The 27,543-nt window shown below is 42.1% G+C and overlaps 1 protein-coding gene across 1 annotated transcript; it reads left to right on the top strand.

Moving 5' to 3' along the window:
* The first annotated feature begins 3,378 nt into the window (after positions 1-3,378).
* On the top strand, positions 3,379-23,885 carry PIGZ (phosphatidylinositol glycan anchor biosynthesis class Z). Its single transcript, XM_073626323.1, has 3 exons — positions 3,379-3,944; positions 18,807-18,926; positions 21,535-23,885. The coding sequence occupies exons 2-3, from the start codon at positions 18,809-18,811 to the stop codon at positions 23,097-23,099; spliced, it is 1,683 nt and encodes a 560-aa protein (XP_073482424.1). The 5' UTR covers positions 3,379-3,944; positions 18,807-18,808; the 3' UTR covers positions 23,100-23,885.
* Positions 23,886-27,543: the final 3,658 nt, after the last annotated feature.

Raw genomic sequence — 27,543 nt, 5'->3', positions numbered from 1 at the left:
GGCAAAAGATGCAGGTTGTGGTATGACCACAGCCTGGGGACATAGATGTCATCTGATGCTGTTCCTGATCTCTTGGAGTCCTGGACAGATTGTGCTCACTATTATACAGACTCCTCAGGCCACCAATTTTGGCTGGCAAATAGTTGATGTGTGCCCTGGGGTACAAAGGTTTCGCCAGTTTCAGCAGTTTCTGCAGCGTTGCCTTCCTCTTTATTTTGTTATGACCCAGAATAAATGGCTATTTTTTTTCTGAAATACTTGCCTATGTGTTTTACTTCAAAAAGGACAGTTTGTTTGTAAGTAGGCAGGTACATTTCCAAAATACAATGTCAAATTAACAAGGGACACCAACATCAGCCTCCTTGAGATTAAAAAATACAAGATAATAATGGTGTTGTGGTAACTTGACACACAAAACGAGAAAAAATATTATGGAGATCACTATAAAAACAAAAAGAAATAGGAGATCTTGATAAAAAAATATATATAAACAAAAATTAGAAACATTATTATGGAGATCTGAGGAACAAAATAAATAAAATTATTAAGGAGATCATGAGAAATAATAAAGAAATCAGTTTGTCAGAATTTTGTGTGAATATGAGCAGCAAAACAACTTCATTATTATAGCATTCTAAAGAAGAAGAGAATGCGCTGCATTAACATATTTTAAAAATTGCAGCATGACGAATGTGCTATCTCCATTACGAACGCTAGTTTTACCAGACCGAGCGCTTCCGTCTCGTAATTGATTCTGAGCATGCGTGGCACTTTGTGCATCGGAATTGTGTACACACGATTGGAATTTACCAGAACAGATTTTGTTGTCAGAAAATTTAAGATCCAGATCTCAAATTTTGTGTGTCAGAAATTCAGATGGAAAAAGTCCGATGGAGCCTACACACGGTCGGAATTTCCGACAACAAGCTCCGATCGCACATTTGCCGTCAGAAAGTTCGACCGTGTGTACGGGGCATTAGATGCTGCTGCTCTTTTTGTTCTTTGTGTCACCTGATTAGGACAGAAACAACCCCAGCTGGAGTGCACCAATAACCTGTGTTTTTTGTGCTTCTAAGGCTGGGTTCACACCTCCGATGGATGCGGCTCGCAGCAGGGGGTCCGGTGGGTCCCTGTTCTCCATTTCAGGGACGAATCAGGGCCGAATGTTTGCCTGAATTTGGCCCTGAAACAAAGCTAAAGACGCACACTGTGCAAGCCGCTCCGCAACGGAGATATGTGAACCGGCTTCATAGATCCATTACTTCTTATGGGGAAATTCGCTTTGATATATGAGTGCTTTGTAAACATATAAGTGACATAATAGCATAGAATTATATGTGATACAAACATGTAAGTGACATAATAGCACAAACTCCAATCATAATAAATGTGAATAAATTATATAGTATGCTAATGTAGTGACTGCACTACACCCAAAAGTCCACATTGAGCAGAATGATGAAATATAGTCCAATTAGGTTTGTGATCCAATGCACATGGGAAGAATTCCTAACATTACTGGGAACCCTGAAGTGAGGAAATAGAAGCAAACACCACCACCACCGTGAAAGAGAGAGGAGGCTTACCGGATGGTATTGACTTGGCGGGGCGTATACCACCCAAGTCAACAAGGCTTGTTGGGTTCAAACCACCCAATGGGGGACAGCAGGTCCTGGAACTTGGTCAGTCGGTCAAACTTAAAAGGTCAACGGATGTTAACTGAAGGCTTCAGGAGTTTCAAGAAACGTGGAAACAGGCCAAGAGCTACCTTAGCACTGCACTCATTATACTTTGCTTTTTTTTCTACAGCCGTGCTGGCTGCTGGGTTGCGGAATCACAGCGCAGTATACACTTTTTAATATGAGTGCTTTGAACTTCCTTGTCAAAAGAAGTTTATTGAGTATACAATGTTATAAAGATACATAAAGTAAGTTTACAAGGATCTATAAAGTAAGCTCATTGTTTTACAGTAGGGTTTATATAGGTAAATATCATGAAATTTCAAATATTAAACATTGGGTTCACGTAAACCTAAATTAAAGATGTATATCATTTCCTTAGTTACTTTTGTAGGTATTTAAATGATTTATACCTACTATACATATTGTTTACAAGTAGAGTGTATATAGGTCAAATAAATTCTGATAATGAGCTTTAATCGTAAGGTGAAGAAAATGAAAGAGAAAGAAGAAAAAGGGTTGAAAGGTAGAGGTATGGTCCACAAGGTTGTCCCGCTCGTCAGTTTATTATTCTTTTTAGTTCTCTTTGAAGCCTTAGAATGGGTGTCTCTGTAAGTCTTTTAGTCTGTTACCATGGCAACAGGACAGAGTCATTGAAGTTTGACAGGAACTGTTGTTTTATCCAAGGATGCCAAAGTTTTTCAAATTTTGGAATTTGAATTTGATCGATGGCTACCATCTTAGCATGGGACATTGTATTATTCATTCTGTGAATTGTTTCTGCTAGTACCAATGTAGGAGATTTCCATGCCTTGGCCACTGTTTGTTTTGCAGCCGTTATTAGTTGGATCATAAGTTTGAATTGAGAGAGTGTTAACCGTTCCGGTTTTAGATTCAGTAAAGTTAAATATGGATCTGGTTGTATTATTTTTTTAAATATTTTAGATGCAATCACGAAGACTTCCTTCCAGAAGGATTGGATTACTGGGCATGTCCACCATATGTGTAAATATGTGCCTATTTCTGGGCATCCTCGAAAACAAAGAGCTGAGGTATTAGGTGAATATTTTGCCACTCTAGCGGGTACAAGGTACCAGCGAGTTAGGACTTTATAATTTGTCTCCAGTGCTAAGATGTTGGGTGAAGATGACTTAGATGTGAGCCATATGTTAGACCAGTCCGTGTCTTCTAGAGTGCTTTGAACTTCAAGCACGTTTCCGGAACTAATTATGCTTTCGATCCAAGATTTTACTGTACTCTGTCACATTTATATGACACATATTTGTTTACCTCTGTATTTTTTACTTACAATTACTTTTGAATAACAATTATTGAAATGGAAAAAAAAACAACTTTTTTAAAAATGTTCCCCTTTTCTTCTGCATATTTGCTTGTCACGTGTACAGTCAATTTAAATTTAACTTTTATTTCACTCTCTGTTTTCTGTGAAAAAAAAAAAGTAAACATTATGGGTAATAAGGGCTCTTTCCTGGCACAAGAATACATTCAGGATAGTGGAAAAGAGCCGTCGTAACTCTCAGGAGCCACTGAAATGTTCATTGCACTCTTGAAATTTTTTTTAAAAAAAGCACCAAAAATCGAATCCCTATAGACGCTAAATCTTGCCACAAAAAAATTAAATAAGTAAGTTTGCCAAAATGTTGGTAAAAGGAAAACTCTCAGTATTGCTCATGTTGCTTTTTTATGAATGCTGCAGCTGAGTAGAATCTCTCTCTCTCCCCCTCTCTCTCTTTGTTCCAGCTAACTGCTTCCATATTTCAGAAGACACTGTCACCGCTAGCAATGCTCTTCACATAGAATGGCCACTACAGAGACTGACTGGCAGAATGACTCCTAGCAATACATGGCTGGCTTAGTGCAGGAATGTCAAAGCAAGGTGTCAGTACGGAAGTGGTTAATGGACAATGTGTGTGCTGAGCTCTTTGTTGGATTGTCTCTGCTGCTGCTGATGTAGACAGTGATGGTGTTAAGAAGATTTCAGCCTGTGTGGAAGCTGATTGTCTGGGGATCTAGGTTAGTTGGTCCTCAGTGGCACACAAAACTAATTTTCTCCATAGCATAAATATTCTGCATGCATATGTATGACATCCCCCAACCTTGGCACATACTGGAGTATTCTAAGGACCAGTGATTTGCAATGGGCACAACACTGCAAACCTGTCTATGGAAACAGACATCGAACTGACAGAAGTACCCACTGGCATACTGTGCCAGCATAGTCTGAGTATTAACATATTGCAAGAGGTAGGTAATGACCTACACATTTAATGTGTTTGCAATAGAAGCTGATCATCATCATCATGCACTATTTGTTGATTATATGTATACAGACACGGTATTGTTATAGTTACTGCCAAGTAATGAGTGTTTGTAGTAGAACATTTAGTATTGATCAATGAAATACAATTGTTTCAACAAACCTGCAGAAAAGATGAGGTTAAAAAAACTGTCATCACAGTGACAATGGGCTGTACAGCGCCATCTATTGGTTGAAAAGAACGCACACAGGCTCCAGGATATAATCGGATTGATTACTGACATCCTGTGTGTTGGCTCTGTAGTACATGGAGTGTTTTCATTGTTCACTGAAAGAGAAGCCCCTTTGTTATATAAACAGGGGATTTTCAGCTGATCATGAAAAAAATGCTCTAGTTCTTTTTCTTGGATGACTATAATGGAGATAAAACACAAAAATAGCACACCTTTAGTGTCATCTCTGTGTACAAAGCACAACCTTATAAAATGATGCTTGTTAATACAATAACCAGTGAGAAAAATACTGTCATCATTTGCTGTAATTAGATTAGGGCAGCACAGCAGCCTACATAGAGTTTGCATGATGTTCTCCATTGGGTGGGGGGAGGGAATTTACTGAAACTGGAGCAGGCAGAATCTGGAGCAACTTAACATGCATATTAACCAATCAGCTTCTAACTTCACCATGATGAATCCAGGTATGCTTTGAAAATGAAAGCTAGAAGCTGATTGGTTGCCATGCACAGCTACTCCAGTCTTGGTAAATTCCCTTCTCTGTGTTTTGTAACGTTCCTCCGGGTACTCAGGTTTCCTCCCACACGCCAAAGACATGCTGGTAGATTAATTGTTTCCTGTGTAAATTGGCTCTAGTATGTGCATACAAATTGTATGTTATCACATTCTGCAAGCTGTTCCAATCTCAAACAATTGGGGCTGGCGAGGAAAGACCTTGTGATCTACCCTGTAAAAATTCACCAAGAAAAGTCTATCAAAGAAAAAGGTCTCAGTTGGTGCATCAGACATGGCATCCAAAAAGCTGGTCCATAGAAAATCCTATAGTCAGATACAACTGAATGAATACATTATTAATATCATACAGGATTTATATAGTGCCAACAGTTTGCACAGAGCTTTACCACATAAGGGCAGACAGTCCAGTTATAATACAATTCAATACAGAAGGAATCAGAGGACCCTGCTCATTAGAGCTTACAATCTAGAAGGCAATACATGCATACAATCAGACAAACGAGCATTGCTTGTTATCCGATTCCTCCTGTACTGAATTGTAATGTAATTGTACTGTCTGCCCTCATAAAGCACTGCGCAAACTGTTGGCGCTATATAAATCCTGTACAATAATATATTCATATCTTACAAATTGCCTCTAAAATTTAGTGTAACTGGATGCATTTATTGTAAAATATGTGACAATTATTACGTCATCATTCTGATTCATTTTTCCAGGATATTTTCTACCACAATATTAGTGTGTATAAGAAAACAATATAAAGGTTATATTTACAATCAAAAAAATGACTGTATTGTTAATATTGAGGAAGACCATACAAGAGATAATATAAACCCCAAATGACTGAAATGAATATTTATACAGAAACATATCACATGATGTCTTTTATGGCCTATTTTATTGGAGGGCAAGAAAGATAGTGAAAGAGAATGGATGCTTGACTCCTGCATCTCATGGATTCTTTAAAATGCCTTAAAATAATGTGTATTAAAAAGGCAATTTCAGTAAAGCTAAAACTCCCCCCTTGCAGTGGAGCTGTGCCAACACTACAAGGGTTAAGGGTTTATGGCTAGGTCTAGGGGTCAGTAAAGGCATTTTACTTACCTGGTCCTCTGCTCCTCTGGCAGATGATGATGCCCCCCCCCCCCCCCCCCATAATGTGACAGCTCTGCCTTGGCATTCTAACATCTAATGCAGGAATAAGGATCCTGCATCGGTTTTGATGATATCAGAGGACCCTAGACCGTCAGAGTGCAGGGACACTACTTGCTGCTTGGAGCAGCCTGCAGGAGGGCCGGATCAAAAAGTAAAAATGCTTTTCCGAACCTCCTGGGCATAAAAAAGAAGCTAACCCTTGCTGTATGGGTGCAGCCCCACTCCAAGGGAGGAGTTTTAATGTTACTGGAGTTCAGCTTTAGGCTGGGTTCACACTATTGTGAATTGGATGCTGGTTTCCCCACATCCAATTCGCATGTCAGGAGATTGTGACCGACTCTCTATGGATCCGGTTTACACATCTCCGGAGCTGCTCTGGTGTGAATTGCACAGGAGTCCTGTGCGTCTTCTGGTCTGTTTCAGGTCTGAATTCAGCCCAAAATTTGGACTAAAATTGGACCTGAAATGGTGAACAGGGACACACTGGACCCCTGCTGTGAGCCACTCAGTGCTTCAGTGTGAACCCAGCCTTAAAGTGTTAGTAAACCCAGGACCGTGTATTCACTATATCTGGTCTCCCACAGTACACAGAATGTAGAAATGCAAATATTTTAGTAAATATAAACTGCTAAATACCCTTTCTCATCAGCAGTATATAGAAGTCTTGTGACTTCTATCAGTGTCCAGCTGAGCACTGCTTAAAGCTTGTAGGAGAAGTTTTCATTCTCCCCTGATTGTCCTATGAGGCTGCATGAGCCCTGACCCTCTGTCTGGACAGTGCTGATTGGCCCTGTGCGGATCACATGCACCCTCCCAAGAAAAAGAAAAAAACTCTCTAGCGATATATACCAAACTGAACATGAGATGGTTTGGGGACTGTGGAAGAAAGGGAGGATCAAAGAAGACAGGATCAAACAGCCTTTCAACACAATATGCAGGATTAACCCCTTAGCTTCCACAGTGAGTATAACTAGCATGCTTTACTGCATATACAGACTGATTTTACCATTGTAGGTTTAGTAACACTTTAGTAAACTTGTCACATTCCTGGGCAACTTGAATTTAACAAATGACAAAAATAAAATACATCGCTAGTTTACTGATATTTACGTGCTTGTGTGTACAGGCCCATTGAAAGCAATGGGCTACATTCATATCAGTTAAAAAACTAAACACTTAAAATATGCCTTTTGACAAATATCTGCTCTTTTTGGGCAGGAGCATGTGACTTACGCCTCTGCTTCTCAAATGACCATTCTGGCATGACACATACCTTGAACAGGAGCCTGAGATGACAAGAGCAACCCCTCTTACTGCTCCATTCCAAGCAGCCCTGGTTAGTGGGAGCGAGCGTGCAGGAACAAAGGAGTGCAGTTATCACATAGCCAGTGATGACAGGAGATGCAGGTCAATGGCAAGAAAAGTACAGGAACAAGTCATGATCAGCAACAGTTGGGCAAGATGGAGTCAAGGACGAGCTAGGCCAGGGACTTTTGGATAGTGAGGTACTAGAGTGGAAAGCAGAGATCATAGTTGGATAACAAGCTGGGGTCCAAAAAGGAGGAGATCTGTATATAGGGAATAACCACAGAAGGGTCATGGAATAAGCTAGGTTGGTAACCGAGATCAGGAACCAATGCAAAATCGCAGGTCACAGATTATAGCTGAAGATCTCTCGGCACTGGAATCTTGAAGTGCTCAGTCTTAAAGTGATATTGGATGCTCAGTTTTTTACCTGAGGGGGCAAAAGGAACATGAGTATAATAAGCTTGTGGGGCCACCATTGAAGTGAATCTCTTGCTTTGTCTTGTATTGCCAATTCTAGAAGAAAATCTGTTAAATCTGTTTCATTCTAGAAAAGAGGGGTGGAGGTTCACTTTCCAGTAGGACAATCATCCATTAAAACAGAAGTATGGGAATAAAAAAAAAAAACTAACAATCATACTCACCTAGATGGCTGTAGCATTGATCTGATCTCCCCCCCGCCAAAGACAGCTGATCACTTGGTCCTTCAGTGAGTAGAGAACCAGTGACTGTCAGTCGCCGGCTCTCTGCTCTGCCCCTCCAGCGCTCACTGTAGCGCTGGACTGTAGAGGGGGTGGGAGTGGCTGGCTCAGGCTCTCAGCAGCAGATTCCGAAAATTTCTTTTGGGATCCCTGCAGAGCCCAGGCTGGCTCTGTGACCTCAGCTGAAAATGGGATTTAGCCTGCTGTCAGCTGCATATGGGTCGCAGGAGTGCGGAACTAAATGCACTCCTGTGATCCATTGGAGAAGTATGACCAAAAGAGCTTTGGCCATACTTCTCCTTTAACGCTCAACTCAGCACTCAGCTAAACCCATACTGGAGTAGTTTGAAACCAAGAACATTGAAATGATCCAGAAACCAAAAACCCTCAAATAATCCAGACCTTAATCCAACTATGAATCTGTGGCACGAGTGGAAAATAATATTCATTCACTTAACCTGACAGGATTGAAGCTATTTTAACAGGAAATATGTGCAAATAAAGCGAGATCCAGATGTGCAAAAATGATAGCAAGATAACTAGCTTATCCAAAAGCTTTGCAGCTGTAAATTCAACCTAAGGTGGTTTTGATGAGTATTGCCTCCGGTTGTGTCACAATAAAAATATTATGCATGACCAAAATATTAACTATGTTGTGTAAGTCAAATGCTATACTGTATATCTCAAGTGAATCCATTTTAATTCCAGGCTCCAACACCACAATAGGTAGAAAAATCTAAGCAGGGTATCTATTCAAGCACTATATAGTGAGGGTTAAATCAAACACCCATAAAGCTGTGTGTACAACCAAGCCCAAAGTAACGTGTAAATACCTATTTGTCAAGCCCAATTTATCATTTTAATATTTCCCATTTTCCAAATGGAGAGAATAAAGGAATATCTGAGTGTGCTATTCTGTCAGAAGGTTCTGATGCATTGTAAACCTAATCTTTATTATTCAGTCAAGCACAGCACTTAGCATACTTAAAACCAAACAAAAAACAAAACTCCATCTACATCCTGTTTACTAATAATTCATATTCCACTCTAAAGTTAATAATGTACACAGTTGCCAGTAATACACATCATGGGTGTCTTCCAAGAAAGTAATGCATATCAAAGTACTGATGCACTTATCTCTCTCATAATACCATTTATCCTCTTTAAGGTAAGGGTTCCTACAGGTTCCTAATAATCTATATCTTGTGGATGGTGTCTCACCTCCTTTCATTATAGATTGAAATAGTAAATCTACTTCATGTAGCGTTCAGCCCAGCTGGGGCCGCTGAATAGATGCTCAGGAAATTCTTTTCCCAGTAATTGTCCCGCAGCCAGGCACACAGTCACAGTCACTCCTTTGGCTCAATGAACAATCTAGGGGTCTGCTTTTATGAGGCTTTATTGCAGAACTTGAACTTGTATAGATTCAGGGTAACTGTGGGATACTCCAATAACTTTTAATAGTGAGCTTGGGGGGCATTAAGCTTCTTCTAAGAAGGGCGAGCAAGGGTCCTTGCTTGCAGCAAATGTTGGAGCGAGCTTTTCATGAACACTTTAGTTGTGAATTCCCTTTAGGTAAAACTGAGTCTACTGTAAGAAATGTAGCAGCAGCAATAATGTGAGTCCTTGCTTGCAGCAAATAGTGCACTCAGCTTTTCAGGACACCAGACATAATGTGATAAGCAGGAGAAAACAGCTGATTACCCCTAATGGAATGAAAGTCAGTAGGAGGAGCTGTTTGGGTTAAACTGCCGGAGAACCATGGTGACGTTTACTTAAAAGTTATTCTCTGGACAGGCTATTGTCTCATAGACTCATTAGCACCTGTGAATAGTTTTTGGGGTTGTCATTAGGTCTCCTAATTTGGTGCTGTTGTTCTATATATCCTAGGATTCACCAGGATATCTATGTATTGCACAGAGCACAGGATTTTGTGTATTGCACAGAGCACCATTAGTAATAATTTTTACTTTAATTTATTTTCATTTTGTTTGTGTGCATATAGAGGGTTGATTGCAGCGCACTATTATTACACATACTTTTTCACCAGACTTAATGTCCCCTTTGGAAAAAACTGACTCTAGTACAAGAGGGATGGCAGTAACACATAGTCTCAAAGATCTCACACACCAAGCAGAGAAAAAATCCTAAAGATAGAATTAACACACCACACTCACCCGATCATATTGACCCCTTGTTTTACCAAGCTAGTCAACAACATGTCTTTATACATCCACTCATGCTTCTTTGCAGCTCTCCCCCTCTTTAAATAGTTTTCACAACTTTCACACTACTAGTATATGATCTGACCTTATTCTCAACAAGTGGCTTGAATTAGGGAAGAAAAGAGGGCTTCACATAGTGAAAGTACTATTTATTAATCCATAGAAAGTATAAAAGTTGCACTTACACAATAAACAGTATCAATAGCTTTGTACACAAGTCATGCCACTGTAGCTTACCAACAGGAACTGGATGTGATGTCACTGGAAGTTAATGCCCAACATGTTTCATCATAAAAATGTGACGTCCTCAGGAGCGGAGATCTTTTAACCAAGTCTGAGAGTTCATGTTTATTCAACTACAATGAGGCTGTCCTGTGGTAAATGATCAGAGTCAGATTGTGTGTAACAACATTTTAGTATCAATAGGCACCTTAAAGCCTAAGTTTAGTGAAATATTTTCCATGACTAGTGCTCTATCAATAGAGGACAGGAGGATAAATGCCTCGCCTCCTCTTTTCATAGTGTGTTTTGTATGGACGTGATTAAACAACTTCTATGACTGGAGCTGGGGGTGAAAAGGGTGGGCATAGTTGGCACTTTGGACAAGTGCATTCAACTGGTCCAGTTGCTTGTATTAACCACTGCAAAGCTAGGAAAATTACTGCATTGGTATCTGGGGTAGGGGATTAAAGAAGAGCACAACCTTGGAACTGATTATTCTGTAGTCCATGATAAGAACTAGGAGGGCTAAATAAGATTCCTTTAAGATAATATAGGAAGTTTGGCAGCTCTGAATTTCTGGCATGGCAGCTCTAAATTTCTGACATGATCAACAGGTATTTTTCCACTTACCAAATGCTTTCAATAGTACATTATATTTAACATACCAAAAGGGAGTAAATTATAAAAGTTGTTGGGCTTTACATACCCTCGCCATACTCCAGTACTGTCACTGGCTTCCTCCTCGGTCCACCATTAGCAGTCCTCTTTGGGCAGAATGTTAGTAATGTCATTCTGTTCATTTCTGGGTGGCACATCATTACACATGCTGGGCCCACAGTACCTCTGGACTGAGGGGCAATCATACATGATTACATGAGCGTTGCTCAGCCCTCTGCTACTGGAAGAAGGATGAGAAGCTGTCATAATGTTACTGAACTTGCTACAAGACTGCACAAAATAGATATGTATACATTTTTAGATTTCTGCAGCGGGTAAAGTCCCAAAATAGGAACTGAGTGCATCGTGTTTAGGCTTGATCTTTGTATCTGCTAAGATTATTTATTGTAATTGTTTGTTCAACAAATGCTGGGCTGCTGTTTTTGCCAACATTCTTTTACTGTGACACGGTGTTCCCAACAGACCAATTCTCTCCCTGAGACCAAGTATTAGACGTTGTGATGTGTTGAAAGGAAAAATGGATCTCTTATTGAAAATGGAGAGACTAATATAATTGTGGTAGCAAATCAATGCAGCCTGAAATACTGTCTGAAAGGATAATGTATTTTTACAGCTGACCTTTGGAGAGCCTGAATCAGATATTACTGAAAATAGTAAAAAGCATCTTGCTGGTAATGCAGAGCGTTTAGTTTCTATACTGTATGTCTGTGTTTACTGTAGAGGTCAGCTTCAAAAATGAAAGTTCCAACTCATTATTCCCATCGCACACATTCCTGTAGAAATGGCTGTGCATATAAGTGGGTGCTGAAGTGACCACCAGCTGGAACTGTGTCAAGTCAGCAAGAGAATGTCACCAGCACACCAAGGACCTTCAGAATGGGTCCAAAGCTTTAATCAGCGATCACTTAATTACAGCAGATTACAGAGCTTCAAAGCCATCCAGGACTCCTTCATCAGGCATGTGACGATGAAGGGGTCAAATGCCTGATGAAGGGGTCCTGCATAGCTCCGAAACAGTGCAATCTGCTGTAATGATGTGATCTCTTTATAAAGCTTTGGACCCATTATGTAGATCCTTGGTGTGCTGGTGATATTCTCTTGCTCTTTAAATATAAAGCTCACAGAGACGCAGTCCAGGCACCAGAAAGTGTTTTAGGGCTTCCTGCCCATGTTTATTCATCACCACTGCATCAAATGCAAAGCAAAAGATTTTCCCTCACAGAGGTCTGTGATAGCACAATCCAGTATACAATACATTTAGCCTCCTGGCTAGTTATGAAACATTAGGGTCAGCTTGGATGTGCAGGCTGTTCCAGCATAGTCTGAACACAGCCTCTTTGTCTAAAACACACGAAACACAGAAAACCAAAATTATGCCCCCAATGGGGGGGGGGGGGGGGGGTGGCCAGTGCTTAATCCCCTGAGTAGTGCTACACAGCCCTATCCACTACCACCACCACCAAATTGTTTTGAAAATTGCAACAGTCTAGGGAGCAAGTAAACCCTATCTCTGAGGCTGCCCTGAACCCAAAAGAGCTATTTGTCACAGACCCAACCTCTTTTTTTTTTTTTCACCCATGGGTTTGAACACCAGTTAACAGTGGGTTATAGATAGGGTATCTGCATTTTTTTTTTCACAAGAGCCCACCCAACATTCAACCTTGAATGAGAAATCTTGGAGAATCAAAAACCAGTGGGGGGCTCTCGGGTTTTGTTTTTTGGCCCAGACCATGCATTGTAGAGAAGCATGGTCTGTGATAAGTCTAAAGCAACATCTCAGCAGATAGCATGATAGATATACAGTACCTTCAGAGCCCATTTGATAGGCACTTATGCTCTACAATGCTATAGTTTCTGTTGGCTAACATCAGCTTTCAAATCAAATACACGACCGAATGCTCTTCTCCAGCTATGACAAAACAGCCCGTAGACCTACACTGGGAGCATCTGCAAGGCTTTATTGCAACAGGACCCTCAACATATCATTTTTTCCTTTGATTAAGTCAATCTAAGGTGCTTCAAAGGTGGTAAAGTTTGTGATAACCCAACTATAGTAACATACAAAGCCTTGAAAGAATCTAACTTGCCTTTTTAATTAACAGGAATGAGTCAATCCCTAATTGCTTCTACCTTGTGTATTAGGGGTTTTACCAGGCCCTGCCCAATGGTGTAACCAAAGTACTGTGCCTCTTCTAGACCTATGGCACATTTCTTTGTGTTTGCTGTTAAACCTGCTCCTCGTATGGAGTTCAGGATAGCCAGAATCTCCCATTTATATATTGAATACTATGAACCACAAACAGTTACAATAACAGAATATTGTATTGTTTTATATAGTGGTCATTTAAATTCTTACAGTTGCTGGCATCTAAGTTGTCCTCACGGCTCCAGGGTATCTTATTGAAATTAATATTTTTGGAAAAGTGCTGCACAATAGGTACTCTGCACACAGAAGAACTCTACCTCCCACACCCATTATTTCACATCATCAACAGGGGATATTGGTGGTCACCTGTTAGCCTCATAATCATCCAAGCACAAAGTCTCTGATCTTATATATATCTTTTATGTCATCCCCAGCTTGCGGTCAAAGTATTAAGAGATGCTAATGCATTTCAGCCAATGTGGCCTTACTCTATCAGTCCATATATTGCTCAAAAAAACATTGAATACCCCTTATCCCAAACAAAAGGGTAGGGTTCTATATACACACTGTGATATTAAGGAATTCATCTCAGTGGTAGAAACATTTGTAGTGAGTTCATGGCAGTCTGAACTGTGGTTTTAAAGTGACATTAAACTCACATCAGTAAAAACGATGTATTGCATGCTGATCATGCTCACGCAGCCACTATAGGATTTGTCTTATGTATTCTGTAAAAAAAAAACAAAAAAAAAAAAACTAGTTGATCTTGCAGTTCTATGTCACTCCAGACTCAGAGTGGGCATGCTTGGTTTTCAGTGTGTTTCTATGCCAAGCACTTTCTCCCTGAGCAGCCCATGTGACTATAGAGTTACACATGTGGGTGTATACACTGGGATAAATAACAGCCTTGTATCTCTTTGTTAGCTCAATAGAATTCCCCCCCACCAAGGTTTCCCCCTAAGAACAGAAAGAGCTGGGGAAAGTCAACTGTAACTGCTGTATATTGGCTATGAGAAAAGGTTCTTTTTTAATAAGAATAGTAATAATTTTAATAATACTGTAGTGGCATCATCCTTATACGTAAATGGAAAGGGTAATTGATATAAAACTGTCTTTGGTTAGTATCATTTTACGGATTGTCAGCCCACTTTTATTAATCAAACTTAAAGGGTTAGTTCACTTTTCAGGCTTCACGAGATACGTAAATGGCCTACACCTATAGCAAGGGCTTTATTCAACTTTAGTCTAAGCTGCACACTTTGCGTTTATGTACAGATGCTCCTTATCCACATAGGCAGTTTTCTTTGTAAAAAGGTGAAATAACTATTTGAAGGAAAGTTCAGAACAAAACAGTTGCCCAGGCAGAGGATTTTCTGGCTAAAACGAGAATCACGATTTTTTTGCTTAGAAGATAGATCACGATTCTCTCACGATTCTCGCGGCGTAACATCATCTTTCACATTAAAACAAACAAAAAAAACTTTACTGTTTCATTTTTTTTTTTTCATTGAAGTGTATTTTTTTCCCCAAAAATTGCATTTGAAAGGCCGCTGGGCAAATACAGTGTGACATAAAATATTGCAGCAATTGCCATTTTATTCCCTAGGGTCTCTGCTAAAATATATATAATGTTTGGGGGTTCCAAGTAATTTTTTAGCAAAAAATACTGATTTTAACTTAAGAAAGAAGTGTCAGAAAAAGATTTAGACTAAGTGGTTAAACTTCCTGCATTTACATGTTGTTGAAAACTTGGCAGACTGCCCAGCTTATTTATTTACACAGAAGTTCTTTCCCTTTGATCTAAGAAGGAAGCTTAGTTAAAATGTATCAAGTTAAAGACTTGGCAGAATGTCCGGATGCTTTCTTTTGACAGCTGAGTGAGCAGATAGTCTCTCCACCTGTTATATGAAAGAATCGGCAACCTCTGCAGGAGAGATCGTCAGGGGACATGAATCGAGATCACGATTTTTTAACGATTAATTGTGCAGCTCTAAAAACAGGTAATGGAAATTGCCAAGCCCCCTCTTCAGCAACGCTGCTGCGTTTTTCACTGATCCCGCAGACCGTCTCACCCAGCTTTCCTGGCTCCCTGGGCTCTCCTGGCTCACTCAGCTTGTAGTTACAACCTCTCCGCTGAATGGGCCCACTCTCAGGCTCCCTCAGTCCTCTAATGCTCTTTACACATGATAGGATTTTCCGATGGAAAATGTGTGATAGGACCTTGTTGTCGGAAATTCCGACCATGTGTAGGCTCCATCACACATTTTCCATAGGAATTTCCGACACACAAAGTTTGAGAGATTGCTATAAAGTTTTCCGATAACAAAATCCGTTGTCGGAAATTCCGATCGTGTGTACACAAATCCGACGCACAAAGTGCCACGCATGCTCAGAATAAATTAAGAAATGAAAGCTATTGGCTACTGCCCCATTTATAGTCCCGACGTACGTGTTTTACGTCACCGCGTTCCGAACTATCGGATTTTACGACAACTTTGTGTGACCGTGTGTATGCAAGACAAGTTTGAACCAACATCCGTCGGAAAAATCCATGGATTTTGTTGTCGGAATGTCCAATCAATGTCTGACCGTGTGTACAGCATAAGACTTCCAGATTCCCTCAGCCCCCATGGCTCACCTAGTCATTTCAGCAATCCCAGTCTCCCAGACTTGCTTAGCCGCCTCAACTCTCACAGCTCAATGGACATGGAATCTCTCTTCAAACATAGTGGGCTGTCTCCTGAAAACAGCACCTCTCCTAATGGGAGAGCATCTGCCTCCTGGATGGAGCACATACCTTTCTCCAGATAGGAGTCCTGAGCTATGCCAAAGTCCTCTATTATAAGGGCTGTGCACACCTGTACACACAGCCTGCTGGTCTTCAGCAAGACTTGTGTAGTGTCCTCTTTTTTTGTTAGGAAAATTTAGTGTTGCTCATTGTAATCAGTGAGGCTGAGTTGATTATTCTGGTCTCTTCAGTGTTTCAGCTGCTGCAGGTTTGATTGTTTCCTCTGCTTTCTAGAGAACTATGGATCTCTCTATAACAGTGATGGCGAACCTTGGCACCCCAGATGTTTTGGAACTACATTTCCCATGATGCTCAACTACACTGCAGAGTGCATGAGCATCATGGGAAATGTAGTTTCAAAACATCTGGGGTGCCAAAGTTCGCCATCACTGCTCTATAGCATAGTTGTGGAGCAAGGCAAATGAGCAGCATATACAGTATCTCACAAAAGTGAGTACACCCCTCACATTTTTGTACATATTTTATTATATCTTTTCATGTGACAACACTGAAGAAATGGCACTTTGCTACAATGTAAAATAGTGAGTGTACAACTTATATAACAATGTAAATTTGATGTCCCCTCAAAATAACTCAACACATAGCCATTAATTTGTAAACCACTGACAACAAAAGTGAGTACACCCCTAAGTGAAAATGGTCAAACTGGGCCCAAAGTGTCAATATTTTGTGTGGCCACCATTATTTTCCAGCACTGCCTTAACCCTCTTGGGCATGGAGTTCACCAGAGCTTCACAGGTTGCCACTGGAGTCCTCTTCCACTCCTCAATGATGACATCACTGAGCTGGTGGATGTTAGTGACCTTGCTCTCCTCCCCCTTTTGTTTGAGGATGCCCCACAGATGCTCAATAGGGTTTAGGTCTGGAGACATGCTTGGCCAGTCCATTACCTTTACCCTCAGCTTCTTTAGCAAGGCAGTGGTCGTCTTGGAGGTGTGTTTGGGGTTGTTATCATGTTGGAATACATGCTCTGTTGCCCATTCTTGAAAGGGATGGGATCATGCTCTCCTTCAGTGTTTCCAAGTACATGTTGCCATTCATGGTTCCCTCAATGAACTGTAACTCCCCAGTGCCAGCAGCACTCATGCAACCCCAGATCATGACACTCCCACCACCGTGCTTCACTGTAGGCAAGACACACTTGTTATTGTATGCCTCACCTGGTTGCCACCACACATGCTTGACACCATCTGAACCAAATATGTTTATATTGGTCTCATTAGACCACAGGACATAGTTCCAGTAATCCATGTCCTTAGTCTGCTTGTCTTCAGCAAACTGCTTGCAGGCTTTCTTGTGCGTCATCTTTAGAAGAGGCTTCCTTATGGGATGACAGCCATGCAGACCAATTTGATGCAGTGTGCGGCGTATGGTCTAAGCACTGATAGGCTGATCTCCCACCTCTTCAACCTCTGTAGCAATGCTGGCAGCACTCACACATCTGTTTCCCAAAGAAAACCTCTGGATATGACTCATGCACTCAACCTCTTTGGTCGGCCATGGTGAGGCCTGTTCTGTTAAACTGCTGTATGGTCTTGGCCACCGTGCTGCAGCTCAGTTTTAGGGTCTTGGCAATCTTCTTATAGCCTAGGCCATTTTTATGTAGAGCAACAATTCTTTTTTTCAAAACCTCAGAGAGTTCTTTGCTATGAGATGCCATGTTGTACTTGCAGTAACCAGTATGAGAGAGTGAGAGCGATAACACCAAATGTAACATACCTGCTCCCCATTCACACCTGAGACCTTGTAACACTAACGAATCACATGACATCAGGGAGGGGAAATGGCTAATTGGGCCCAATTTGGACATTTTCACTTAGGGGTGTACTCATTTTTGTTGTCGGTGATTTAGACATTAATGGCTGTGTGTTGAGTTATTTTGAGGGGACAGCAAATTTACACTGTTATACAAGCTGTACACTCACTACTTTACATTGTAGCAAAGTGTAATTTCTTCAGTATTGTCACATGAAAAGATATAATAAAATATTTTAAAAAAATTGAGGGGTTTGTGAGATACTGTACAGTGGCATCACCAGGGTTGTTGTCACCCAGTGCTGAAAAAATTGGTGTCACCCCCCTCCACCAACTATAGTCCCCCCTCAGTACAGACCCCCCTCCATTAAGTACAGACCCCCTCTCTCAGTATAGACCCCCTCACTAAGTACAGACCCCCCTCCCGCAGTATAGATCCCTCTTCATCAGTACAGACCCCCCACTAACTACAGAACCCCATCCCGAAGTATAGATCCCCCTCCTTCAGTACAGACCCCCCTCACCAAGTATAGACCTCCCTCAGGGCAGACCACCCCCTCCATCAGTGCAGACCCCCCTCAGTGCAGACCACCCCCTTCCATCAGTGCAGACCCCCTCAGCGTTCTTCACCCCCTCCATCAGTGCAGACCCCCCTCAGTGCAGACCCCCTCCATCAGTGCATACCCCTCTCAGTGCAGACCACCCCGCTCCATTAGTGCAGACCCCCCCCAGTGCAGACAACCCCCCTCCCATCAGTGCAGACTACCTCCCTCCCATCAGTGCAGACATTAAACTTTAGTACATTAATACACTTTACAGACCTCAGAAAAAGCACGTGATACAGCGATGTGTCCCTTGGACTCCCTCCTCCCTCTCACACAGCATTAGCTCTCTGCATCCATGGGTACATATCTTTCTTTTAGTTCTTTCCATTGATGCAAAGAGTTCATTTTAAATTCTTAGTCTAGAGAATTGTTTACTTTTTATGATTTTGATTAGATGTTGGTTTGTATATAAAACCCTGCCCTTATATTGCACAATATACTGTATGTTTTCATTTAGAGTCATATATTTATCAATGTCTTCATTGTATGTGGCTGCAGAAATGGAAGATTGGATGCTGTGGGGAGTTCTATGTCTTCTTCGGGTGATTTGGTGCCTTGCTCCACAAAGGGGATACCTGCATCCTGATGAATTCTTTCAGTCTCCTGAAGTGATGGCAGGTATGGCTCTAGTGCATGTTATAAAAGCCCTAGGAAAAACAGTGCTTAATCTGTAACAGGTGTTAGCAAATCTGTTGTAGCTGGCTGCCAGAGACTGCAGACAAAGTTTAATGGACTTTCTCTGATTGTTATGTCTCCTGAGAGTGGTCTCTGGGAACCAGGTTGTCATAGACTACCACTTAAATGTTGCCAGTATATCCAAAGGCAATACATTTTTTATGTTTCAGATAGTGTAGGAAATAGGTAAAGCCTCTGTTGGTTTTTTTATGTTGGTTATATCTTCTCTTAAATAGTTCTCCCCTAGGCAGGTGTACCCATTAGAAAAATGTCCATCCATTCCTCTTGTAGTGAAAACTGTAACATTTCAGCTTTCCCAAAACTTTCTGTCCCTGACAATGGTAAGCGGGACAAACAGAGAGAGGGAATCCGACTGGCTTTTTAATACTTTGCCTTTGTATGCAGAAAAAATATGAAGTTCTGGCTTTAGACATACTTTAACCATCAAACAGTTTGCCTGCAAATGATTGGATCAGGAACTTGTCATATAATGTTCAATGTACCTTTACTGCAGCCAGTTGCCATATATTATGAGCCATCGTATGTTCATGTTAAGTTAAAGCACAAATCCAGACAATTTTATTTTATTTTGGATAGTGTGGACAAGACTTAAAATTGTCTGTTAGGTTTTTTTGCTACCATTCGGGAGATTTTCCTTCACTTCCTATCCCTGTGTACAAGAAAAGTGCGACAGGGTAGTCATCGGTACAAGGCACTAACAACAATAAAAACATCATTAGAATGTTCTTATATAAGCTCTTACCCTTCTTTGCTCTAATTAAAATGTGGTTTTATTTTTGTCTGTGTCGCTGTTGGAGATGTTTGCCATCGATTCCTGTTCTGGAGTCTTTAGAGCGTATGTCAGGCTAGATAAAAAATACATATGCACTATGAATCTGCAATGTATGCACATTTCCCTAGGTTTCCCTTTATAGCAGAGGTCGGCAACCTATGGCCCGCTAAATGTCACCCGACCCGCGGACATTTTGCCGCTTTCCCCTTCGTTGGACAATGGCCGATATCACAGGGCTGGATGGGGGCAGGAACTGTTGGAGTTAACTTTTCACATTAAACAGTAGGTGATTGGTCGCCAGGCAATCCTAGCAACCAGTCACCAGCCTGTTAATGTGAAAAGTTAACTTCAGCAGTTCCCGCCCCCATCCAGCCCTGCGATACTAGACGATCTCTTCTTTGCTGTACACCCGTGTAAGGTAGGAGAGTTCTACCTACACAATATGTGTGTGTGTGTGTGTGGGGTGCAGAGGACACCATGGGGTACAGGGGACACTACAGTGGGGGGGGGCGTTCAGGGGACAGAGGACACTGCTTTGGGGGCACAGGAAACTGCCATGGGGGGAAGAGGACCCTATGTGAGTGATGTGAAGGGGGACACAGGACAATGCTATGGGGGTACAGAGGATACTGCAATAGAGGGGGACCCTTTAGGGTCCCCATCACCCCTGGGGACAGGGACCCCATCACCCTTGGGGACAGGGACCCCTTTTTACCTGGGGACAGGGACCCCTATCTTACCTGGGGACAGGGACCCCTTCTCACCTGGGGACAGGGAGCCCATCTCCCCTGGGGACAGGGACCCCTTTTTCACCTGGGGACAGGAACCCCTTCTCACCTGGAGACAGGGACACCTTCTCCCCTGGGGACAGGGATACCATCTCCTCTGGCAACCGGAATCCCATCTCCCCTGGGGACGGGAACCCCATCTCCCCTAGGGATGGGGATCACATCTACCCTAGGGATGGGGACCTCATCTTCCATAAGGGAAGGAACCCCATCTCTAGACCATGCTGGCTGGCAGGGCTGGCGTCAGTCACCCTTGGGTGCCAGTATGGGGAAGGGGGCAGTAAAATCTGAATCCCCAGCCCATGCTCCCTCAGGGTGAACTGGCTTTGTATTAGTGTAGCACCTAAAAGTGAGGTAAACCTGTACTGGTATTACTATGTTAGGATTATTATTATTTTCATTTATTAGCAGGTGAATGCGGCCCTCAATGCATTCACGTACATTTAATCCGGCCCTCGAGCTGAAAAAGGTTGCTGACCCCTGCTATATAGACTCTGCAAATCAGAAAAATAACTGTTGACCCTGGCAAAATTGATGCAGATGATTTCCTCTTAGTAGAGCTAACAACAGTAGCTTTCCTGGACTAAAATTAAAAGGATTTGTGTCAGCCCTGCCCTGGTTGTCTCTTACTGAACTATGGGGGTGAAGGGGCAGGATTTTTATAGGATCAATAGGTACTGTATATTTTTGCACTTATTGAACATATATAACAAAACACTTTCAATAATACAGTATATTTACCATAACAAAAAGGGGTGTGGGGAAGAAGTGCGTTATTAGGGTTTACATACACTTTAACAGTCACAACCAGTAGTGCCATTCATTTGGATAACTACACAAGAAAGATGTCCATAGGCATTAGGAGTTGGGCAAGTTAATCTTGTATATGGTAGAAATAGCTTTTCAAAAAAATATATTTTATCATATATATTTATACATATCATGAATATTGTATCTTTTTTCCAACTAGGTGACATTTTGGATCTGGATACCAACCGTCCTTGGGAATTTCTGCCTGCCTTTCCCTGCAGGACAGTGCTCATTCCTCTCCTAACATCTGGTACTGCCTTCTGGATTATTGGAATACTACAACAGTTGGGAGTTCACACAGCCTTCAGTTATAGTTACCTTCTTCTAGTGCTTCCGCGTCTAGTCATAACAGTCCTTTCCTTTCTTCTGGACTACACCATCTATCAGGTAGCACCAGTCTGTTCTTCGAATCCATGGAAGGCATTACTCCTTCTATCTGTGTCCTATGTAACTTTAGTCTTCTACACGAGAACAATCAGCAATGCTATAGAAGGTATATTATTTGCTCTATTATTGCTCCTTACATTACCTTCCAGCTGTAACATCACATCAAGATGTAGGGGATCCAAGGCTTATCACTTAATCGGTATGGTCTTGGCAGCTGGATTTTTCAACAGACCGACATTTCTCTGTTTCGCTTTTATGCCAGTACTTTACTGGGCTTCTCAGAATGACCTTTCACGATTCTCATACACAACCATTATAAATGTAATCAAGCTATTACCTAGCACAGTTGTTACCGCCACCATTTTTATAGTGTCTGATACAATGTACTATACTGGACATTATCCTTTTTCGATAAACAATATGGAAAAAGATGCTCATCACCTGAAACAGAATATTATTTTAACTCCTTTTAACTTTCTTTGTTACAATCTCAATCCAAGCAATCTTGCACAGCATGGGACTCACCCTCCCATAACTCACTTGGCAGTTAATAGTCTCATGCTCTTTGGCCCCCTCCATTTATCCGCAGTGTTCTCTGGCTTTAATTTATTAAGGAAACAGATATGGCCCAAATATAACCCTCATAACACTGAATGTGAAGGATCTTCACACAAAGCTAGGTTATTGCTATTTTATTTTGTTCCACTGACAGCTCTGTCATTATTTAACCATCAAGAACCTCGCTTTCTTGTTCCCCTGGTGTTACCCCTGGTTTTATTAGTTTCCAGTTATAGCAGAGCTACAAAAATAAAATGTATCTTCATGTTTAATGTCCTCGGAGCCCTGTTCTTTGGCTGCCTTCATCAGGCTGGATTAATTCCAAGTTTACTCCACATACAGCATATTTTGCAGTCCACATCCAACTCTGGAAACATCTCACATCACCATACAATACTATTCACGCATACATACATGCCTCCTCATTACTTATTAAACTTAAGAAAAGGCCAGACATCAGTGGACATTATTGATCTTGCCGGATTCGTTGAAGACCAACTGTGCCAAAAGCTACAAGACATCCAAGAAGATCTTACTCACAGAAATACACAACTACTAGGAGCAATCAGCCATGATTTTATAATTGTGCTTCCTGGCACGATTATTTCAAAAATAGATAGCTGTGGCTTGGTCTATAAATCTGATACTTGGTTTACACCACATTTATCTATGGAAGATCCTCCCATAATCTCCCACTTGTTTAAAGGTAATTTCATGCGTTACCTAGCCCTGCATGTAATTGAATTGGAGGTGCCTACAGTAAGGTGGTGGAACAGGTGATGTATGCTACGAAGGGCTTTCTTCCCTTAGAGAATAGGTGGAGGTGTACCCCACCCCTGGGTCATCCTTGTCTCCGCTCCCTAATGATCTCCCAGCACTGCCCCTTGTCTTTGTTTCTACCCACATCCCAGCAACAGTAGTTTTCCCCCAACAATAATTCACCATGCAGCAACATTTAATCCCCAAGAAGCAACAATAAATCCCCCAGCAGCAATAATAAATCCCTCAGCAGCAATAATAACTACCCCAGCAGCAATATTAAATCACCCAGCAGCAATAATAAATCCCCGAGCAGCAATAATAAAATTCTAACAGCAACAATAAATCCCCAGCAGAAACAATACAGAATGAGGTAGTGCATAAAAGGAAATGTACAGCATGGCATATGGAATGAGGTGGTGTGGAATAGGGAACATACAGCATGCCATAGAGAAAAAGCTGGCGTGGAATAGGGAATGTACAACTTTGCATATCGAATGAGGAGGCGCGGAATAGAGAATGTAAAGCATGGCATATGGAATGAGGTGGTGTTGAATCAGGAAAAGAGAGCATGGCATTTGGAATGAGGCAGGGTGGGATCAGAAATATACAGCATGGCATATGGAGTGACATGTTGTGAAATAGTCAATGTACAACATGGCACATGTACTGAGGTGGTGTAGAGCAGGGAACATACAACACGGCATACTGAATAAGATAGTGTGGAATAGGGAATGTACAGCATAACATACAGTATGGTGCAGAATAGGGAAAGTACAGCATGATATATGGAATGAAGCATCGCTATGGAGAAAAGGGGGGGGGGGGGGCAGAGGACACTACTCTGTGTGTGGGGGGAGGCAATGTGAAGGGGGCAGAGTAACACACTCCTTAACCCTGCATTTTGAGCCTAACACACTTCTTAACCCTGCATTCTGAGCGAAACACACTCCTGAACCCTGATTCTGAGCGCAACACACTTCTGAACCTTGCATTCTGAGCACAACGCACCCCTGAACCCTGCATTCTGAGTGCAACGCACTCCTGAACCCTGAATTCTGAGCGCAAGACACTTCTTAACCCTGCATTCTGAGCGTAACGCATTCTGAGCTTAACGCACTTTTGAACCCTGCATTCTGAGCATAACGCACTCCTGATCCCTGCATTCTGAGCGTAACACACTCCTGAACCTGGCATTCTGAGCGTAACGCACTCCTGAACCCTGCATTATGAGTGTAACTCACTCCTGAACCTTGCATTCTGAGTAAAGCGCACTCCTGACCTTTGTATTCTGAACAAAACGCACTCCTGAACCCTGCATTTTGAGCGCAAAGTACTCCTGAACCCTGCATTCTGAGCACAACACAATCCTGAAACCTGCATTTTGAGCGCAACGCATTCCTGAACCCTGCATTCTGAGCATAACGCATTCTTGATCCATGCATTCTGAGCGCAACACACTCCTTAACCCTGCATTCTGAACATAAGGCACCTCTGAACCTTGCATTCTAAGCATAACGCACTCCTGATCCCTGCATTATGAGCGCAATGCACTTCTGAACCCTGCATTCTGAACGTAACGCACTTCTTAACCTTGCATTCTGAGCGCAACACACTCCTGAACCCTGCATTCTGAGCGCAACACACTCCTGAACCCTGCATTCTGAGTGCAGCACGCTCCTGACCTCTGTATTCTGAACATAACGCAATCCTGAACCCTGCATTTGAGCACAGAGCACTCCTGAACCCTGCATCCTGAGCGCAACGCACTCCTGAACTCTGCATTCTGAGCGTAACGCATTCTTGATCCATGCATTTTGAGCGCAACACACTCCTTAACCCTGCATTCTGAACATAAGGCACCTCTGAACCCTGCATTCTAAGCATAACGCACTCCTGATCCCTGCATTATGAGCGCAATGCACTTCTGAACCCTGCATTCTGAACGTAACGCACTTCTTAATCTTGCATTCTGAGCGCAACACACTCCTGAACCCTGCATTCTGAGAGCAACACACTCCTGAACCCTGCATTCTGAGCGCAACACACTCCTGAACCCTGCATTCTGAGTGCAGCGCACTCCTGACCTCTGCATTCTGAACATAACGCAATCCTGAACCCTGCATTTGAGCACAAAGCACTCCTGAACCCTGCATTCTGAGCGCAACGCACTCCTGAACCCTGCATTCTGAGCGTAACGCATTCTTGATCCATGCATTCTGAGCGCAACACACTCCTTAACCCTGCATTCTGAACATAAGGCACCTCTGAACCATGCATTCTAAGCATAACGCATTCCTGATCCCTGCATTTTGAGCGCAATGCACTTCTGAACCCTGCATTCTGAACGTAACGCACTTCTTAACCTTGCATTCTGAGCGCAACACACTCCTGAACCCTGCATTCTGAGCGCAACACACTCCTGAACCCTGCATTCTGAGTGCAGCGCACTCCTGACCTCTGCATTCTGAACATAACGCAATGCTGAACCCTGCATTCTGAGCACAACACACTTCTTAACCCTGCATTCTGACCATAACGCACTCCTGATCCCTGCATTCTAAGCGCAATGCACTTTTGAACCCTGCATTCTGAGAGTAACGCACTCCTGATCCCTGCATTCTGAGTGTAACGCACTCCTGATCCCTGCATTCTGAGTGTAACGCACTCCTGAACCTTGCATAATGAGCGTAACGCACTCCTGAACCCTGCATTCTGAGCGTAATGCACTCCTGAACCCTGCATTCTGAGCATAACTCACTCCTGAAGCCTGCATTCTGAATGTAACGCACTCCTGATCCCTGCATTCTGAACATAACGCACTCCTGAACCCTGCATTTTGTGCGCGACGCACTCCTGAACCCTGCATTCTGAGCGTAACGCATTCCTGATCTCTGCATTCTGAGCGCAACACACTCCTCGACCAAGCATTCTGAACGTAACGCACCACTGAACCCTGCATTCTGAACGTAATGCACCACTGAACTCTGCATTCTAAGCATAACACACTCCTGATCCCTGCATTGTGAGCGCAATGCATTTCTTAACCCTGCATTCTGAACATAACGCACTTTTTAACCCTGCATTCTAAACGTAAAGAACTCCTGATACCTGCATTCTGAGCATTACACACTCCTTAACCCTGCATTCTGAACGTAATGCACTCCTGTTCCCTGCATTCTAAATGCAACGCACTCCTTAACTCTGCACACTGCGTTCTGAGAGTAATGCACTGGTGAAGCTTGCATTCTGAGCGCAACACACTTCTTAAACCTGCATTCTAAGCGTAATGCACTGGTGAACCCTGCATTCTGAGCATTATGCACTGGTGAACCCTGAATTCTCTGCATCATGCACTCCTAAACCCTTCATTCTCTGCAAAATGCACTCCAAAACCCCGCATCATGTACTACTTATTTTATTTTTGTTCTGAGTAAAAATATTTTATGAAGAGAAAAAGGTTGGTCTTGCTATCTTTTTTTGTGGGGGGGTCTGCCTATGGGCTCCTGAGATGTAAATCTGGCCCTGGCTGCAAATCGCATTAGACTGCACAAAAAATAGTGCATGCACTACTTTAAAAAATGCACTGTGCCAAATTGCATGATATTGCAGTACCATGCAATCTTGTGTCCACAAACACACTGCGTTTGAGATCTACATTTGGGTTTAACAATGTATTATCACCCGCAGTAGATCACAAAGGTAGTACATTTTGAACATGATGCAGGAAAACACATGGAACATGCCTTTCTGGTACCACATTCTGGTGTGAGCCGGCTCTAACAAAAGGACACTGTGTCGGTGATCTTTGACTTCATCAGTGTTGTTCAAGTAGATCTCCATCTTTCTAAGGTTTGATGTGGAAATATATTTTTACAGGAAAATGATGTACTTAATATATTTTATGATATTATGATGAGATATGGGCCGGGTTTGTACTTACAAGACTTTTTCCTGTTTCTCAAAGATGTTTGGTACCTTCAATAGTCAGGTGATATGCATAATAACGAAGCTACCCTTTTATCTCTAGGGTTGGTGGTCAGACATTGTATCTCCAGTTAGTTATAGATCCTTGACATGCTAATTTGGGAACTGGTTATACTAGGGTCAAAGATGGTGGCAAATTTAATGAACGTAAACATGTGGTAGACTTTGGGTCACTGGATAGCTTGGGTGAGAAGCATGGTAGACCAGTAGTATTGAATTTCAGCCAGTCAGGATTCAATGCCACTTCTGAACCAATGAAAGTATTCCAGGGGGTGATTGGTTGGGATGGGTAGAGAGGGAACATAAAATCAAAGCTCCCATTGATGCTCTCTCTCTCTCTCTCTCTCTCTCTCTCTCTCTCTCTCTCTCTCTCTCTCTCTCTCTCTCTCTCTCTCTCTCTCTTTGGCTCAGCACGATGGGTAACAAAGTTTTTCTGTGTATTGGATTTTCATTGCTTTCTTTGTTTATAACTTACTCT

Source organism: Aquarana catesbeiana, linkage group LG04, assembly GCF_042186555.1.
Source record: "Aquarana catesbeiana isolate 2022-GZ linkage group LG04, ASM4218655v1, whole genome shotgun sequence".
In the NCBI taxonomy this organism is placed as follows: Eukaryota; Metazoa; Chordata; class Amphibia; order Anura; family Ranidae; genus Aquarana; species Aquarana catesbeiana.
This window is presented reverse-complemented; position numbering and strand designations above follow the sequence as displayed.

Excerpts from the sequence above, each read along its gene's own strand:
- PIGZ (XM_073626323.1), top strand. The coding sequence starts at position 18,809 with ATGGAAGATTGGATGCTGTGGGGAGTTCTATGTCTTCTTCGGGTGATT. Across the intron at positions 18,927-21,534 it reads GTCTCCTGAAGTGATGGCAG|GTGACATTTTGGATCTGGAT; the intron begins GTATGGCTCTAG and ends TTTTCCAACTAG.